The sequence below is a fragment of the Balaenoptera physalus genome (assembly GCF_965194825.1).
Source record: "Balaenoptera physalus genome assembly, chromosome: 4".
NCBI classification, from domain to species: domain Eukaryota; kingdom Metazoa; phylum Chordata; class Mammalia; order Artiodactyla; family Balaenopteridae; genus Balaenoptera; species Balaenoptera physalus.
In genome coordinates, this window is record NC_138891.1 from 73,493,845 (window position 1) to 73,510,532 (window position 16,688).

The following is a 16,688-nucleotide window of genomic DNA, read 5'->3' on the forward strand; positions in this document are numbered from 1 at the left end:
GGCAGCTGACTTGCGGCTTGGGAGGCGGTAGCTACAGGTGAGTTCTTAAAGGAGCAGCCAGAGCTTGGGTAATACCTGGAGCTGTTGACTGGGCGGGGGTTGCAGGCAAGGGGGAATGAATGAGTGAGTGAAAGAGGGAACCATTTTTCTCTTCCCATCCTTAAATGCATTCATACTTGGAATTAATCACTTAGACTTAAAAAATTCTCTAGTGAAACCCTCAAACTCTTATCAGATTAACTAATCTCCCTATTTTACCTACCCTTCTTTAATTCAATCCCCCCAAAACTTTTTACTGAGGGGCTAATAGTAACTTTTAAAATATTAGTACAAAGTGTAAGAGTGCAGAGACGGCACCCCTCCCCCCCCACCCGCCCAAACGCCTCCCTTTCCCCTCCTCCCAGGCTCCGCCCTTTCCCGCCCCCTATTTTGGGTGGTGCTGATGATTCCTCCCGGAGAACACTTTTCCAGGTTGGGGATCCACCCCCGGGGGTGCCAGGCACATGTTTAGTGAGGTTAAAGGGTGTCTCGGAATGTGTGTCCTGGATCTGGCGTAGGTGAAGTCACGTCTCTCTTCCGACACCCTCACCCTTCCTGGCCTGGTGCGTTACTCGCTCAGAATCGCGGGACACACCGGTGGGCTAGGGCGAGGTAAAGGCGGGCTCTTCCAGGGCCCCCCCGGGCCACCTGTAGAGTCTGTGTGTCAACTCCTTTGTCCTCAGAGCCACTTCGGTGGCCGCCCCTTTAAGCGAGGAGGTGCACTTAGATGCTCCCCGGGTCCCCTTTTGCTTCCCCAGCCCCCTCCTGGCCTTCCTCCCCCCCACAACCAAAGGTAGCAGCGCTGAGAGCCCGGGGCTCGGCGCGAGCCGCCTCCTCACTTCCCATTGGCTGCGAGCGCCGGGAAAGCGGTCACGTGGGGGTGCGGCAGTCCAGATCCAGGGCCGCCATCTTGGCGGAAAGTTTGGGGGGAGAGCGGTTGGGGGCGCGGAAGGAGGCGAGGTTCCGGGGGTGGGGCGGCTAAGAGCGGAGAGGGCGAGCGGGCTAGCGGGCAGCGGCGAGTGTGGAGGCGGCGGCGGCGGCGGCGGCGGCGGCGGCGGCCGAGGAGGAGGAAGAGGCAACGGGGGTGCGGCCGCCGAGGGGAGCTCCTCCCCCTTTCCCTCACCCCCCTCTGCTCAGCTCCGCGAGCCCCGGGCGGGGCGGGGGGACGTGGAGCGGGGCAGGGCGGGGGAGCCGCCCCGAGACCGCCCGGGGTGCACCCCAGCTCCGAGCGCACGCCACTCGCTGGAACTTTGTGGCCGCGCCGCAGGTGTGGGGGCCCGCGGAGGTGTGCATGTGGGGCGCGAGGGCGTCGCGGAGAGCGGCCGCTGCCCTGTCCGGCCCTCGCTGGAGTAGCTCGGAGGAAGCGAGCAAGGAGACAGGCAAGCGAGAGGAGGGGGCCCGAGCAGGGCGGGGTGATCAGTCCAGCTGATCCCTTCTCCCAGTGCGCTACAGCCGCTGCTGGCTTAGGGGCCAAGGGTCGGAGAGCCTCTTCAGCCCCCTAGTAGCAGGTGGGGGGTATGTATACTTCTGCCGGGGGAGGCTGGCCCCATGTCCAGGCATTTAGTGCCCTTTGGAGAGGGGGCAGCTTTCGAGGAGAATTTGGCATCTTGCTTCTGTTTGCTCTTACATTTGCAGGGGAACCCAACCTTAGGTAAAAGCTTTCTGGATTGACACTGCTGGATTGTGCGGCTCTTCCTTTCACTTGGGAAAACTTTGCCAGGTGGGCTTTTCAAATAGGGCTAGGAGTTTTTCGATTTGAGAGTTAGGGGGAAATGCTAGTTTAACCTCGATTCTATTCTTTTCTAAATTTTTTTTATGTTTTGTGTTCTTAAAGGTGTGTGCCCTCTTCCTGATTCTGGAGAAAAATGCCGGTCCGGAAGCAAGGTGAGAATTTACGTCGGAACTCTTCTCTGGGTGCCTCTTGCTTTTCTGTATGTCTGTTTTGTGATTGCTATGTTTTAAAGATGTTTGTGTAACTCTGATGAGACAGCACAGCCCTAGCCTTACTACTTAGGGAATCTAAGCCTCACATCATTCAGACGATGGAAACACCTAAATGTTTGTCAAGCTTTTTTCCTTGACATCTCTCTAGTGACTGGAGAGGCAATTAACATTTTCCCTCTGAAATGTCTTCTTAAAAATTCTGTATTGTTGTTTTAATATTTCATTTTATCGTTCTTACTAAACACTTTTGTGAGCGAATGTGGGATACTGGTTAAGAACTAGTAGTTTTGAAGCACGTAATATTTGAATTATAATGACAAATTGTAGATATTCTGCTTTTGTATATCAGATCAGCTGAAACAGTGTTACTAATACTTTGATCAGATGATCACTAGTACACATTTATTACAAACTGCTCACCTTCTTCCTTTATTGTAACACGTTGAACATTTTTTGGATCATTCTAGGGAATATATATATGTGTACATGAACATAGTGGCATGGATTGACTTGGAGAATGTTGGGAATTGTTTAGGTGCCTTGCAGAATCATTTGCTGCATAGCTAGTTTGTAATACTTTCTTGTAAATGTATAATTTTTTTTAAACTTTTTATTCTTTTGGCTGGTTGGGTATTAATTCCTGCACGCGGGCTTTCTCTAGTTGCAGCGAGCAGGGGCTACTCATTGCGGTGTGCAGGCTTCTCATTGCGGTGGCTTCTCTTGTTGAGTTGCACGGGCTCTAGGCGTGCGGGCTTCAGTAGTTGTGGCACGCAGGCTCACTAGTTGTGGCTTGTGGGCTCTAGAGCGCAGGCTCAGTAGTTGGGGTGCACGGGCTTAGTTGCTCTGCAGCATGTGGGATCTTCCCGGACCAGGGATCGAACCCGTGTCCCCTGCATTGGCAGGCGGATTCTTAACCACTGTGCCGCCAGGGAAGTCCCTAATCAGACTCTTTTTTCTTTTCAGATACCCAGAGAGCATTGCACCTTTTGGAAGGTTATCGTTCGAAACTAAGCCAAACAGAAGACAGACAGCTCAGAAGTTCCATAGAACGGGTTATTAACATATTTCAGAGCAACCTCTTTCAGGCTTTAATAGGTGGGAATTAAAACTTTATTTGTGACCATTATGTGTCAGCTAGGCGTAATGCTGCTCTGAGTTCATTTATTTTAAACTTCAGAGAGTGATATACTTGGTTCTCTGTGAGGCATTCAATAACTTGAACATCCAGTGAGTTGTGTATTTTGATACTTAGGCCAGTATTCTTTCCAAAAGTATCTAATAACCAAAAAAACTTTCAGTATGATTATTTCAGTGGTCTTTGATAACAGAGTTTAACGTCCTAACGTTAAAAGATGAAGAAGTTGCAAAAATGTTTCAGGATCCAAAAAGTAATGACTGAATAACTGTTAGCTTGTTTCTGTATTTGACTTGCTATTTCTCTGGAATCCCTGAAAATGTTTGAGGAGTTCTGCTATGTTTAAGAACATTCATTCCCTTAATATAGACCTCTGTTTAAACTTGGCATTCGTGGAGTCAGAATTTTAGACCTGGAAAATGATTTTACAGATGATCTTGTCTAATCTTATTTTACAGACAAGAATATTGAAACAATTTTATTCTTAACTGTAACTTAAATTTGATGTGGTGCATTGTTTTAAAGGAGAATTGAACACATACATAGTCAAGAGTGCTGAATTCTACTCCTGACAGTGCCATTGATTGAATGATATGGTACAAGTCATTTAATCTTTTCTAAGTCGCTAGTATCTGTAGCATGTGGGTGCAATGGAACAGTGGTTTTTAAGCCTTTTTCTAAAAAGTAGTTAGACCCCTTTTTAAAGCAAAATCTTATATTTTGTACATAATCCCCAGTATATAAAACAGGATGCTCTGTCTCTGGCCCTCTTCTCTAGGTACCTTGAAAAGTATACAAACCAGTGAACTAGAAAAATTGTCTCTTTTCAATTCTAAGAATAAAATGTGTTTTTATTAGTCATTGGCTATATAACATATTAAAATAAGACATATATTTCGTTGTATTACAATTTTTTCCTCAGTAACTTCAAAGTAGTTACAGCCTTATATCTGTCTATTGATGGAGTAACTTTTGATGTGGCTTGAGGGCTACTTTCAAGTTAATGTATCCTGTCAAATAACTTATTGGTAAATTGATACTATACTAAATTAGTTTTAGAATTAAAGAAGACTTTAAAGAAGATCACTCAATACATCTGAATAATTTTTTTAAATTTAGCATTATTATAGACTTTGAAAATATATACAACAAAAGAGAGAACAGTATAATGAACTAGTATATATCTGTCACCCATCTTCAAAAATTACCAACATTTTGCCTTTTTTGTTTAAACTGATGGACATTTTTTACATTTGGATTTCTAAGCTCTGAGGTTTAAGGTCCAAATGGATGATCAAATTGGATTCCTCTGAAAAAACAAAAAAGGAAGGGAAAAATCATTTTTAGTTGTTTGGTTTTCTAAATCACCATTAAACCTAGGAGTGTTTTATTTAGTAGGGTCACTGTTTAGAAAAAAATAGTATGACTTGTATGTCTTCTTTTACATTTGGACATAGATGGAGTCCTCTGTGTGGAGTTTGCGACTTAAGAAAATTAAATGGTTAGTGAGGTAACCAAACAGAACCTACACTTAGATTTCTCCATAGATTGGAGGTAGATTTACTATGTTTAGGGGGATTTTTTTTTTTTTTAATGTATTCTGCTTGCCTATTTTGAATGTATTTATTCTTATGCATAATTGAATTCTGATAGAGTTAGTTTTCTAATTGTGAGTTATATTTGTGAATCTTCTTTGTCCTGTATAACTTTATTGGTTGTGAATTTACTTTGATATTTAGATTTACTTATATTTTAAGATTTTATAGAATGTGGGATCAGATTTTGGTGTAAGAAAAGTAATAGATTTCAGGAATTTTGAAATGCGTAAATTTAGTAGAGATTTTTTGTGTTTCCATACTGTAATTGAATTAATTGTTGACACTACTAAATTAATAAATGCATTTTTTGGTGCATGCTTAAGTTGGGTTAATGTATTAATCTTTATTCCTTTTTTTGAAAATTTTTAGGTCAGTAAGATTTTTTTTGCTTTGCACCTGTACCATTGGTTTTGAAACAGTGTGGTAATGTACTTTAATCCTGTAAATTACCCTAAGCTAAACTAGAGTCCACTGTGTTCATAGTGTGTACTGAAAAATTCTGTGTTAACTGTGTTTTCCTTTAGTAGGTAGCACTCTATCCTCTAAGGTGATACCTGTGGACCATTGGATTAAAGGAGACATGGGGTCTTGACCACTAATTGTTTGAAAGTCCTATGGTGCTTAGGTTTTTGACTTCTAGAGTTTGGAAATCATTTCCTTAGGCTATAGTGAATTATCTAGTTACTTCTTTGGACTTGCACTCTGCAGCGGTTATTTATTGATTGATTTCTTGAATTGGTAGTTTGTATCGGCTATTTTCATGCATTTAAAAAAACTTTGTGTGAGGCCCTAGGGGTTTGGTGTTATAGAAATGTTGATTCCCCCCCCCCCCCCCGTAGTTGATATATTATTAAGATTAGGTTTCTGGTACCTTCAGGTTATTCAGAGGAACAAGCATGCACATATTGCACTACATCTGTTCTAAGATACCAGTTTTTAAAAATTTTGGTATCTCTGAATTTGGGATGCATTTTTTTTTTTTTTTAAATGTAGACACGTTTTTAAATTTATTTATTTATTTATTTATTTATGGCTGTGTTGGGTCTTCGTTTCTGTACAAGGGCTTTCTCCAGTTGCGGCGAGTGGGGGCCACTCTTCATCGCGGTGCGCGGGCCTCTCACTGTCGCGGCCTCTCCCGTTGCGTAGCACAGGCTCCAGACGCGCACGCTCAGTAGCTGTGGCTCACGTGCTCAGTTGCTCCGCGGCATGTGGGATCTTCCCAGACCAGGGCTCGAACCCGTGTCCCCTGCATTGGCAGGCAGATTCCCAACCACTGCACCACCAGGAAAGCCCTGGGATGCATTTTTTAACGGATATATATTGGCAATGGTTTTACATTCTTAGTGGCATGTGAAATAATGGTGCATTTTACAGTTGATATCCTCCATATCACTATCCTCAATTCAGTGAAATATGGCAATCATTGTTCTTGCCCTGATGCTTGGTAGTATCCTTGAAGGATGACTTGAAGATTTAAAAATTATTGAAAACAGAAAAGTTTTTATTAACTCTTGAGTTTCAGCTAAGTTGTTTCTTTAAAGGTGAATATTTAAATTATAGCTTAAAAAAAAGTCCATGAACTATACATTTGTTTAAAATTTATTCCCAAAACATCTGGTGATTATTTTTGTATAAATGGGAGATAAAGTCTGCCTAATTTTAATCCCTGATTTAGGTGAGAGCAGGTTGAAAACTAAATATATTTGATTTTTGTATTCTCATTTTGTGTACTTATATTTGAAAATTTTGTGAGTAAAATAGACTGGATATGGTTTGATAACAGTCAAAGCTCTGCTCTCCAGGTCCGTAGTGGTTTAAGGTCATTTCTGATTCTTATGTTTGTCTGGGATCTGAGAGGACCTCGGTAGTCCTCAGAGATTTCGTACCAGTCTAGACCCCTGGGTTTACTTACAGGATAAGAGAATTCATCTACTTTCCTTGTGCACAGGAGAAAAACCTGGTCTCAAGATTAGGCTGGCTTTAGAGACTTTAGTGAGTGAGTCATTTGATTTGTATATTTTGTCTGCGATAAATAGCAAGCTTATTTTAATGCACTATTTTATTTCTGCAGATATTCACAGTGAAGGTGGGTTATGTAATAAAACTGTCCATTTCTGAGATTTTTTAGCTTCTAATTCATTTATTGCTGCTTTATTAACTAACAGTTTCACTTGCCCTTATAAACATGGTGAAGGACATTTTAAGTTTGGAGATACTGAGTTTCAAGTGTGACTTCTTTTTTGTTTTAATTGTAAAAAAAAACATAAAATCTATCATCTTAACCATTTTTAAATGTACCAGTCAGTAGTGTTAAGTACAGTCATATTGTTGTGAAACAATTCAGAACTTTTTCATCTTGCAAAACTGAAACTCAATACCTATGAAACAACAACTCCCCTTTTCCTCCTCCCTCCAGCCCTTGGTAACCACCATTCTACTTTCTGTATCTATGATTTTGACTACTGTAAATACCTCATATAAGGGAAATCATAAAGTATTTGTCTTTTTGTGACTGGCTTATTTACTTAGCATAATGTCCTCAAGGTTCATTCATGTTGTAGCATGTGATAGGACTCCCTTCCTTATTAAGGCTGAGTTATATTCTTGTGTGTTGGAGTATATGTATATACATGTGCGTGTGTGTCAATTTTTTGTTTATCCTTTCCTCCATTGATAGACATTTGCGTTCTACCCCTCTTGACTATTGTGAACAGCGTGGCTGTGAATGTGAGTGTGCAAGTATCTCTGAGAACCTGCTTTCAGTTCCTTTGAATGTACACCCAGAAGTGGGATTGTGGGATCATATGACAGTTACATGTAAAATGTTTAAAGAACCACCATAATGTTTTCCGTAGAGATTGCACCATTTTATAATCCCACCAGTGGTGCAGAGGGTTCCAATTTCTCCACAGCCTTGCCAACACTTGTTGTTTTCAGTTTTTTTGATAGTAGCCATCCTAATGGATGTGAGAGTATGACTCCTTTTTAAGTATGTAAGAAGTAATAATGGCTAACATTTATTGAACACTTTCTCTGTGCTAATAAAAGTATCTCGTTTAGTCATCATAATCCTATGAGGCATATATTCACTTATGAGGTGATGATACTATTTTATAGATTAGAAAAAAGGAAATGAGAGATTATGTAGCTTGCCCAAGGACTCTCACATAGAAAATTGTGGAGCCAGGAATTGGACTCAACTAATCTGAGTCCAGAGCCTCTTTTCACCTTCAACCATTAGGGTGTTCTTTATCATAAGTTGAGTATTTTAATGTGAATATCCTATGACTGTTAGTCATATAGTATTTAAAGCGTTGGAATAATTTATCTTGGACACTGGCCTGACATTTATTCTCTTTCTAGTGTGTGAAACAACAAATTATAAGACAAGCAAATTATAATACATACTTTAAAATTTTATGTACTTTTCTCTTTGGGAATCGAAATGGCTTTTTAAATGTACGTTGGTTTAGACGAAAGCCTGAGTAGGTTTGACTATTGTGTATTTTAATTTATAAGAACATTGTACTTAAACATAGTGATAAAGAACACTGGCAATATGTTTAACATACATGTTGATCTGTAGGGTCAGTGTTTTTAAAACATGGTTTTTAAAATAGTTTTTACTTTGAAGGAGAATGTTTATAATGATGGAATGATGTTTATAATGATGGAATTTACACACTTTGAAAGGTGTATTTACTTAGTAATCAAAGTTTACAAACTTCCAGCTATAATGGTAAAATGTCAAAGTTCCTTAGTTTTTTTGTTTATTATTGGTCCCAGTGATGTAATTTTTTAGTCTGTTGGTAACTTTGTGCACCTGCGTGTGTGTGTGTGTGTGTGTGTGTGTGTGTGTGTGTGTGTGTAACTTTGTAGGCTAGGTTTGAGAAAGGAAAGCATTTATAACAGGATATGGATCAGACTGTTGACTAAAAATTATGGAATTGGAGGAAAATTTTATTAACTTTTCTGTTGGTGGTTTTGATTGAATTGGATTGTTATTTATTTGTTAATAGTTTTACTTACTCCTGCTTTGATTATGCTGAATCTGGTTGAATTCTCTTTAGAACTTTGCAATCACAGAGCTGTAAAAGCATCTGTAAATATTTCTTCTAGTCTAAGCTATTTCATCTATGTAGGGATAAATTTTTTCCTACTAAAATTTTCCTTTTCAAATTATTTTTCCAATGCACTATCCAGGTACTGCATTTAGTTGTTATGTCTCTTTAGCCTTCTTTAATCTGGGCACATTTCCACAGCCTTTGTCTTTTATGACATTGACGTATTTGAAGAATACAGTTCCCCTCTGCTCTTATTTTTTTTATATATAATGTTTCTCATTTTAGTTTTGTCTGATACTTGCTTGTGATTAGACTCAGGTTATGTATTCTATATGGTTCTGTACATCCAGAGGTACATGATGTCTTCTGCCCTTCATTTGTAATGTTAATTTTAATCACCCAGTTAAGGTGTTGTCTGATTTCTCTGTAGTTACTTTTTCCCCCTTTGCAACTTATAAGCAATATGTGGGGGAGACAGTAACATCTTGCATGTACCCTGTTCTTTAGCAAAATTTCCATCTAGACCTAGCGTCCATTGATGATGCTTGCCTGAATCAGTTTTTACTATGTTGAAAATGACAGTTGAAAAATTATATATATATTTTTAACAGCAGCACTTTTCTACAGTTTCCAGCTAACACTTGGCATTTTACTGTAATTAAGAGCACTCCTCTCCCATTTATCTATCTATCTACTTACCTAGCTAGCTAGCTAGCTATCATATTTCTTTCAGAGGTGGATAATTTATTACCATCCTTAATGATTTTGGTGTTCAGATTGTCTCAGATTTGCCTAGTAGGAGGCTTCTCAAGCTTGCTCTTATGACTTTATGACATGCCCTCATTTTTTTTTTTTTTTTTTTTTAGCACTTTCTTACTTTTTGGCATAACAAGATGTTCCAGGTTCATCTTGTACATATCCTGCCCCAGCCTTAGGATCAACCATTTCTTTGAGAAGCTCTGGTTCCTTTTGATACATACCTTGTTTTAAGGAATACCATGTGACTGTTAGTCATATAGTATTTAAAGTGTTGGAATAATTTATTTTGGATACTGGCTTGACATTTTTTCTCTTTCTAGTGTGTGAAACAACAAATTATAATACATACTTTAAAATTTTATATATTTTTCTCTTTGGGAATCAAAATGGCTTTTTAAATGCACGTTGGTTTAGATGAAAGCAGAGTATCTGTGCCTCAGTAGGTTTGACTATTGTGTATTTTAGTTTATAAAAACATTGTACTTTTAGTTAATTAACTGATAAAATTTTTCCCTCTGAAATGGCAGGGTTATATTTCATTGTTTTTTAGCTTTCTAGTTGCCTTCTCTCTAACCCTCCAAAATGGAATTTATAAACATTTAAGGTCAGATACATGTACTTTATATAAAATATTATAAGCAAGAAAATTCTCACACCAACACCTGCTACTTCCATAGGGTGAATATCCTTCTAGAATGCTATTCTTGTGTATATATACACACTTTCATTTTGCAAAACAAACTCCCTACATAAATAAAACATAGTATAATTGTTTCTACAATTCAGTGGGAATTGATACTTAAAATCAGTGTATAAAGTGAAAAATATCAGATTAAAATTATCCTTAAAAATCCTTCAGGAGTTTAACACTGTCTGTCATTAACTACAATACAGTTGTTTTTCCCTGTAGTGGAAAGAAATCATTGGTTTCAGCCAAGAAAAATCTTTTTTTGGCTGCCGTCGGGTCTTCATTGCGGCAGGCATGATCCTTCGTTTGCGGTGTGCGGGCTTCTCTCTAGTTGAGGCGCATGGGCACGGTAATTGTGGTGCACGGGCTTAGTTACCCTGCTGCATGTGGGATCTTAGCTCCCCGACCAGGGATCCATCCCACGTCCCCTGCATAGGAAGGCGAATTCTTAACCACTGGACCACTTGGACCAGGGAAGTCCCGAAATCATTGTTTCTTCAGTTGATCAACAGATGAAGTAGTTGGCTTGTGTTTAAGTGACCTCTTGTATTAAAAGCACATAATTCTAGAATCACATTCAGCACAGTGAGATATAGAGAGATGCTATGAAAATGGAGACTGCCTGAGGGAACAGTCTCCTCCCTTCTCATTTTTTATTTGCTGACATTTACTAGGTGGACTGATGGGTAGAATTGCCCTTTTTTTGGTGGAAAGAGGTGCTATGGTTGAATTTGCTTAAGTGTATACAGTGTGACTTCTCTGTGCTATACATTTTAACTATTTTTATCCCACAAAATTTATCATTATGTACCTTTCCGTATCAATGGATTTGTACCATTTAAAGACTGTGTTTCACTACATAGATTTATTAATAGTTAAAATAGTAGTTAAAATAGTAAAAATAGTTAAAAATAAATAGTAAAATAGTTAAAATAGTAGTTTTATTAATGATTTCCTAGGAGCATTTTAGGTATATAACTTTTCTGAATTATAAACAACATTGCATTTGTATATGCCTCTTTGTTCTGCATCCTTGATTATATCCTTTGGGTAAGTTCCTAGAATTGAATTGCTTAGTAAAAGGGGATGTGCAATTTAAAAAGGCTTTTGATGTAATTTTTTAAATTACTGTCAGAAATGTTATATCAATTTAATTTTTTAGATATTATGTGGAAGAATGACTAATTTACTATACCTTAAGCACTATGGAGTATTATCTATCTTTTTAATATTTTCTATTCTGATATGTGGAATACACCTTCAGTCATTTTGATGTTTTATTATGTATTTCTTTGAATAAATAAATAGCCAACGATGTAAGAATTTTCTTACATCGTTGTTTATTTTAATTCCTGTGAATTATTTGTTCATGTCATTTGCCCCTCCAACCACTTTTTGTTTGTTTGTTTGTTTTACGAGTTTAATAACAAACAAATTAATAAAATACATAAAAATGAAACACTAATATCAATAATCACCATTTATGTAAGTGTTATAGGTAGAAAAATATTAGGAAACTAGATTCAATTTGTCAAATATTTTAATCCTCAAACACTTTTTTTCATTTTTTTCTTAGAGGTATAAAATCTATATTAGAGATACCAATTCTGTCTGCCTTGCAAGTTGCAAATAGCTTCCATTGTTTGTCATTTGTTTTTAAAATTTAATTAAAAAAACATTTATATATGGTTAGATTTATCAATTTTGTTGTGCTTTTACCCTTGGTATTATGCTTAGAAAGCCTTTCCTATCCCTGAGATTATAAAAATCTTTACTATATTCAAATTCTGTCATGGCTTCTTTCTTTAACGTTTAAATCCTTAATACATTTGGAAATTATTTTGAAATACAGTATGAGATTGCTTGTTTTTATAATATAAATTCATTATTATGCTCCCTTAAACATTTAAAAAAATTATTAGACTTTTAACTTTTTCAGCAGTTTCAGGTTTACAGAAAATTGGGTGGAAAGCAGAGAGTTCCCATATCCTTACCACCCCACACTCCCGTTTCTCCTCTTATTGACGTCTTCGTTAGTGTGGTATATTTGTTACAGTTGATAAGCCAGTATTAATATATTGTTATTAACTAAAGTCCATAGTTTACAGTAGGGTTCACTCTTTGCATTATACATCTTTGCATTATATATCGATAAACTTGACATACACATTTGTTGCTTTGACAAATGTATCCACTATTACAGTATCATACAGAATAGTTACACTCCCCTAAAAATCTGTGTTCCACATATTCATCTCTTCCCTCCCTACCCCCAAACCCCGGGCAACCACTGATCTTTCTGCTGTCTCTTGCTCCACCTGTTCATCTCTTTCTCCCTCCTCCTGATTCCCTGGCAACCAGTGATCTTTTTATTGTCTCTGTAGTTTTGCCTTTTCCAGAATGTTATATAGTTGGAATCACAAGTGTGTGGTCTTTTCAGATTGTTTCTTTCACTTAGCAATATGCATTTAAGATTTCTCCATGTCTTTTCATAACTTGATAGCTCATATCTGTTTCAGTTTAAGTTTTTAAAGACTTTATTTTTTAGAGCAGTTATAGATTCACAGCAAAATTGTGAGGAAGGTACAGAGATTTCCCATATACCCCCTGTCCCCACACATACATAGACTGTCTTATTATCAGCATCTCCCACCAGATTGGTGCATTTGTCACAATTGATGAACCTACATGAGCACATCATTATCACCCAAAGTCTATAGTTTTACTTTAGTATTCACTCTTGGGGTTGTACATTCTATAGGTTTGGACAAATGTATCATGACATATGTCTACTGTTATAGATTTATATTTGTATATATCCACCACACTATACAGAGTAGTTTTACTGCCCTAAAAATCCTTTGTACTCTGCCTATTCATGTCTCTTCTACCTCCAGCCTCTGGCAATCACTAATCTTTTTACTATCTCCATAGTTCTGCCTTTTCCAGAATGTCATATAGTTGGAATCACACAGCATGTAGCCTTTTCATGTTGGCCTCTTTCACTTAGTAATATGCATTTAAGTTTCCTCCACATATATTTATGGCTTCATAGTTTTTGTTTTTTCTTTAATTTTTGTTTTTGTTTTTTAGTGTGAATAATATTCTGTTGTCTGGATGTACTGCAGTTTATTCATTCACCTATTGAAGAATATCAGGGTTGCTTCCAACTTTTGGCAGTTATGAATAAAGCTGCTGTAAACATCTGTGTGCAGGTTTTTGTGTGGACATAAGTTTTCAACTCATTTGGGTAAATACTGAGGAACATGATTGCTGGATTGTATGATAAGAGTATGTTTAGTTTTGTAAGAAACCACCAAATAGCTTTCCAAAGTGGCTGTATCATTTTGCATCCCCACCAGCAGTGAATGAGAGTTCCCATTGTTTCATATTTTTGCCAGCATTTGTTGTTGTCAGTGTTCTGTATTTTGGCCTTTCTAATAGATGTGTAGTGGTATCTTTTTGTTTTAATGTGCATTTCCCTGATGATATATGGTGGAGCGTCTTTTCATATGCTTATTGGCTGTCTGTATATCTTCTTTGCTGAGGTATCTGTTAAGGTCTTTTCTTAATATTTTTTCTGTTAACTAAAATATTACTTACTCATAGATTAGAGATATTACCTATATTATATTAAATTATTACACATTCTTGAGCCTGTGTTTTGACTTCCTATTCTGATCCTGAGTTAGTACTGCCTTATTTCTTTAGTTTGAGAAATGTTTTATGGTTTGTGAGTTTCTCTGTTTAGGATGATGTAAGTTATCACTAAAAGCTAGAAAACTTTTTCTCAACTTCCTTTGAGGGAATTTCTGGAATTCTGTACTTCCCTTACTCCTAGTGTTTGCAAACTTAGAATTTTAGCAAGAAAATAATAAAGAAATTTTTACTTAGATTTGGAGACTTCTGAAATACATGTAATCTTAGAGATTTCCAAATTAAAAATTTTTTGTAATAGATAGGAATGATTCTCCTCAGTTCTGTTGGACTAATTAGTTGTGTTTAAGTTTAATTTTTGAGAATTTTTCTATTGTACGTGTTATAGCTTTGTGACCTTATAATTTAGATCTTTGTTCAGGAACTGCACTTGTGGGGACCCAATTTAGTCCAAAACAGTGAAAGCACTTGCAGACTATAAATGGAAAATGAGGAATAGACTGTGATAATACTGATCTGTAGGCTCGACAAAATTAATATTTTCAACTGGGAGTCAACTAAAGGGTAGTTTCCCTCTAACGCATGTTTTAACATTCCTGCATTTTCTTGTTTTCTCTTCTTGCTTGCTTTAGTGCATCATTATTTTCAAAGTAAATAATTTTTTTCAGGGTGATAAAAATGTATCAGACATTTTAATTACATGTCTGGTATATATCTGGGTGAGCTGTATGTATTTTTGGATGAGTATGGGATCACTCTTGTCTATTTAATGGCAATCATTTTAACTGCTACTGCATTCTCTCATTTCCTTTACACTTTGATTTACTATGATTTAAAATATAGCTATCAAACTTTTATAGAATTCTGCCTTTTTAGGTGCTTTAAATTGGAAAACTTTAGGTGTTGTATAATTTTTTTCCTCAGTTATCTCAATCTCCCGAAGACATTATGGTTGTATCTCATATTTTAATTCTCTTATTTCTCTTCCAGAAGGTATTCACTCCATTAATATATATATTTTAAAATTAATTAATTTATTTTTGGCTGCGTTGGGTCTTTGTTGCTGCTCATGAGCTTTTCTCTAGTTGCAGCAAGCGGGGGCTACTCTTCGTTGCGGTGCGCAGGCTTTTCATTGCGGTGGCTTCTCTTGTTGCAGAGCACAGGCTCTAGGTATGTGGGCTTCAGTAGTTGTGGCACGTGGGCTCAGTAGTTGCGGCTCGTGGGTTCTAGAGCACAGGCTCAGTAGTTGTGGCGCATGGGCTTAGTTTCTCCGTGGCATGTGGGATCTTCCTGGACCAGGGATCGAACCGTGTCCCCTGCATTGGCAGGTGGATTCTTGACCACTGCGCCACCGGGAAGTCCCTCACTCCATTAATATTTATTGGCTGAATGTCTTAAGTGTTCAGAGTAAGCTCATTAATTTAATTCTTTATTTTCATGAAGTTGGTCTTTTGAGAATAACTTGGATTTTCAGACATTGGCATGTTGAATAGACTTTTAGGAAATAGGAGAGATTGGGATTATACTAGAATTTACCATGTTTGTTTTTGTCTTATATTTGTGTAGTAACTTCTGTTTTACTTTAGACTAGATATCTTATGGTACTCTATGTTATACTCCTGAGTTTAGAAAACTCTAAAGAAAAAGTAGAAGATAATATTTTGAATTCTAGAATGTTACTTTGTAGAAATGCTAATCTTGTCATAATGATAATCTAACCTTTTTTTCTAAATCTTTATAGTTATGATCAGTGATAATAATTCTCTTCTGACATATAAAATGTTGATTATAAAGAAGAGGGACTGCATGGGAAATATAAAATATTAATACTTGGGGCTCCTAAGAAAAGCTCAGTCTGTGTGTGCAGTTTTTCCAGAGGGTGCCTTTTTTGATTGGGTGCACCTTTGAAAAAGCATCACTGATACAATTGAAGGAATTGTAATTGAGAAATAGTTTCTGAAGGAGTGTTATTATGTTGCTCACCTCCATTGTCTCGGGACACCCTAAAGATGAAGAAATGTGGTGGACAAATGAAATAAAGTGTATAAACTTTGGAATGTTAGTCGAGATGGAATATGGGTCAAGATTAAAGATGTGTGTGTGTGTGTGTATATAAATACATTTTTTTAAGGAAAGTGATAATAACTGTGACAGACTGTCATCAGAAATGTCACCACACTGTACATATGTTAACAAATATTTCAGTACTTTTGCTTATGGTTTTAGTTAGCCAAGTATGGTAACTAATCTCTTTTTAAGTTGGGTCTTATCTGGCAATATCAGTTATCCTGACCCTAGTAAGAAACAGATATCTAAATAGCTAAAATATTATAAAACCCACATATTGTATCCCATGCACTTTACTCATTTAAACTCCCCTAGACTCTCAATTCAGCTCATTTTTAAAAATTGTGATAAAATATATATAGCATAAAATTTACCATTTTTAAAAGAAGTGTGCAGTTCAGTGGCATTAAGTACATTCACGTTCAGTAGCTATCACCACTATTCATCTCTGGAACTTTTTCACCATCTCAAATTGAATTTCTTTACCCATTAAACAGTAACTCCCCATTCTCTCCTTATCCCAGTCCCTGGGAATAACTTCTCTTTCTGTCTCTATGAATTTGACTATTCTAGGTACCTCATATAAGTGGAATCATACAATATTTGTCTTTTTGTGTTTGGCTTACTCCACTTAGCATCGTGTCTTCAAGATTCATCCATCCATGTTGTAGATTGTATCAGAATTTCATTGCTTTTAAAGGCTGAATAATATTACATTGTTTGTATATACCACATTT

General features: G+C 37.2%; 1 protein-coding gene across 12 annotated transcripts in view; it reads left to right on the forward strand.

Annotated features, from left to right (window-relative positions):
* Nucleotides 1–502: 502 nt before the first annotated feature.
* Nucleotides 503–16,688, forward strand: part of DLG1 (discs large MAGUK scaffold protein 1) — a 288,004-nt gene continuing 271,818 nt past the window's right edge. For 5 of the 12 annotated variants that reach the window (XM_082458549.1, XM_082458551.1, XM_082458550.1 and 2 more), the window contains exons 1-4: nt 997–1,418; nt 1,675–1,759; nt 1,874–1,923; nt 2,947–3,078. In XM_082458549.1, the coding sequence (XP_082314675.1) occupies nt 1,905–1,923; nt 2,947–3,078 (151 nt within the window). In that variant the 5' untranslated portion in view covers nt 997–1,418; nt 1,675–1,759; nt 1,874–1,904. Of the gene's footprint in view, nt 603–995; nt 1,419–1,531; nt 1,555–1,674; nt 1,760–1,873; nt 1,924–2,946; nt 3,079–16,688 lie in introns of those variants that run through there. The other 7 variants (XM_082458540.1, XM_082458537.1, XM_082458545.1 and 4 more) reach the window with 7 other exon arrangements.